Source organism: Mesitornis unicolor, unplaced genomic scaffold (assembly GCF_000695765.1).
Source record: "Mesitornis unicolor isolate BGI_N332 unplaced genomic scaffold, ASM69576v1 scaffold15065, whole genome shotgun sequence".
Taxonomy (NCBI): domain Eukaryota; kingdom Metazoa; phylum Chordata; class Aves; order Mesitornithiformes; family Mesitornithidae; genus Mesitornis; species Mesitornis unicolor.
This window is the reverse complement of record NW_010184939.1, coordinates 13,629-15,510: the sequence shown is the minus strand read 5'-3', so window position 1 is coordinate 15,510 and position 1,882 is coordinate 13,629. Positions and strand designations below refer to the sequence as shown.

Genomic DNA, 1,882 nt, shown 5'->3' with positions numbered 1-1,882 from the left:
TTTTTCTTTATCAGGAATTCACTTGTAATACAAGTGAAGTCAGGTTCTCTTAACCTAACCCCCTCCTGGCTAGGTAAAAGTGTAAGTCCGTGTTCCCAAATGCATTACAAACATCCAAACTTTTCAATAATCTCATTAATTCTGAAATTTTGGAGGAACAGCACTACAAGGCAGTTGTAACCTTCACTTGGGGTAAAGTTCTGCTTCTTTTAGCTCTACCACAATGTTGATAACACTGTTTGAATCTTTAAAAACCACTTTGGGTCTTCTTTGAAAGGGAAAACCCAAGCCTGAGTGAAAGATGCAGAAAACTAACTGAAAGGTAAAGCCTTGGTGAGTGTAGGAAAGCAAATGCACCAGAAATCAATCATTACTATTTCATTCTGTAGAGCCTAAGGACAAAATATCGAAAAACAGGACTTTTGAACTATAGACAGATGAATGCTGAGCATGGGGCATGACACAAAGATGGCTCTTCGGGGATCCCAAGGGGAATAATGAGAAATAGAAAAAACGTCCATTGCTTTTCACCACGTTAAGGTCTTATTTCCTGTGATGGCCATTTTTGCCACTCAATATTTCGATGCACAGACAAAACGCACGCACACTGTAGTCAACATCAAATCCTGAGCAGTCTCACAGCACTGAGCAAGACTTAGCCAGAGTAAAATCATTCTTGTTTCCCGAGCTACAGTGCCAGGCAGCAGCGCACCCATTCAGCCCTCTGCCGACTGCACGCTACTGTGGATGGCAAAGCGCAGCCGAAGGCAGTAACTGCCGGTAGCACATCGGGGCATGCAAGCTCAGCATCTTTTGGCTCAAGTTCCCTGTTGCTGGGGAGCACCAGAATGTGTCTTTGTTCTCTTCCACACCTGTATCTGCAGTCCAGCTGGATACTGGTTGGATGGGATTAAGCATGCCCAGTCCATCAGCCTGGGGAGCCTGCAATGCATTTTCCTGCCCTCTCAACTAAAATATCTGGGGAGTCCTCAGAGTCTAATTTACCTGTTCCTCCCCAGACATACAGCACTAAAAATAAATAATATGGCTCACTTTCATTTGGGGGTTTTGAAGGGCAAGAGGGTTGATTTGCTGCTTCTTCCCGTTGTTTTGCATTGTCACTTTCTAATAGTTAAAGAAAAAAAAACACAAAAAAACCCGCACGTTAAAAAATTGTCATCCAAATGGCCATCTCATTTTTGAGTGTATACGAAGCCAGACACAGTAGGAATCTCGTGTTCCTTTTCCTTCTTTGGATCTACAACATGGCTGTATCTTTCTCCTCGGTGACACTCCAGATAGGGACCCCAGTTTGCCGCAGGCTTGCAGCAGCTTACAATGCGCTGGAAAGAGAAAACAAGAGGCATTTGATGTCTTACTTTAGTCTGGGCTATTGTTCAAGCTCAGTAAAGCTGTAACTCAACAAATGGCAAACAAATCACTGAAGTTGTTGTTTGTCTGGTTTTTTAAAAATCATTTCAAATGTATTTGAATTCAGCAGATTCTGGACACTGAAGTCAAACAAGCATGGAAAGCCATGACCAACAGGCCTCTGGCAAAGCTTGGCAAGAGATCTCAGATCTTGCACTTGCTCATTTCTGTGAGGAAACTCCAGAAAATGGTACAGGGATAGAGAGTGATAGAAATTCTTCAGAGAATTTAAAGCAACTGGAATAACAACAAAAACCATGGAAACATGGAAATCACTCTTACATGTGTGGTGCACTCCCAGAGAATTAGACTCTACCTTCTTATCAGAACACAGCAGGGTAAATTTGCCTCTGATGCAACTACCAGAGGTGTCTTTTGGTCTAAAATCCAGTTAATGAACAGATCAAAGTACTGAACATAGTAACAAAGTACTTTCTTCTTTTTGAGAAGG

General features: G+C 42.3%; 1 protein-coding gene across 1 annotated transcript in view; it reads right to left on the bottom strand.

The window, feature by feature from the left end:
- Positions 1–1,193: 1,193 nt before the first annotated feature.
- The window catches only part of SLC6A14 (solute carrier family 6 (amino acid transporter), member 14), a gene marked incomplete at its 5' end in the record, with an annotated part of 13,616 nt that continues 12,927 nt past the window's right edge, over positions 1,194–1,882 (bottom strand). The window contains one exon of the mRNA XM_010184668.1: positions 1,194–1,343. Within this exon, the coding sequence (XP_010182970.1) occupies positions 1,194–1,343 (150 nt within the window). The remainder of the gene's footprint in view (positions 1,344–1,882) is intronic.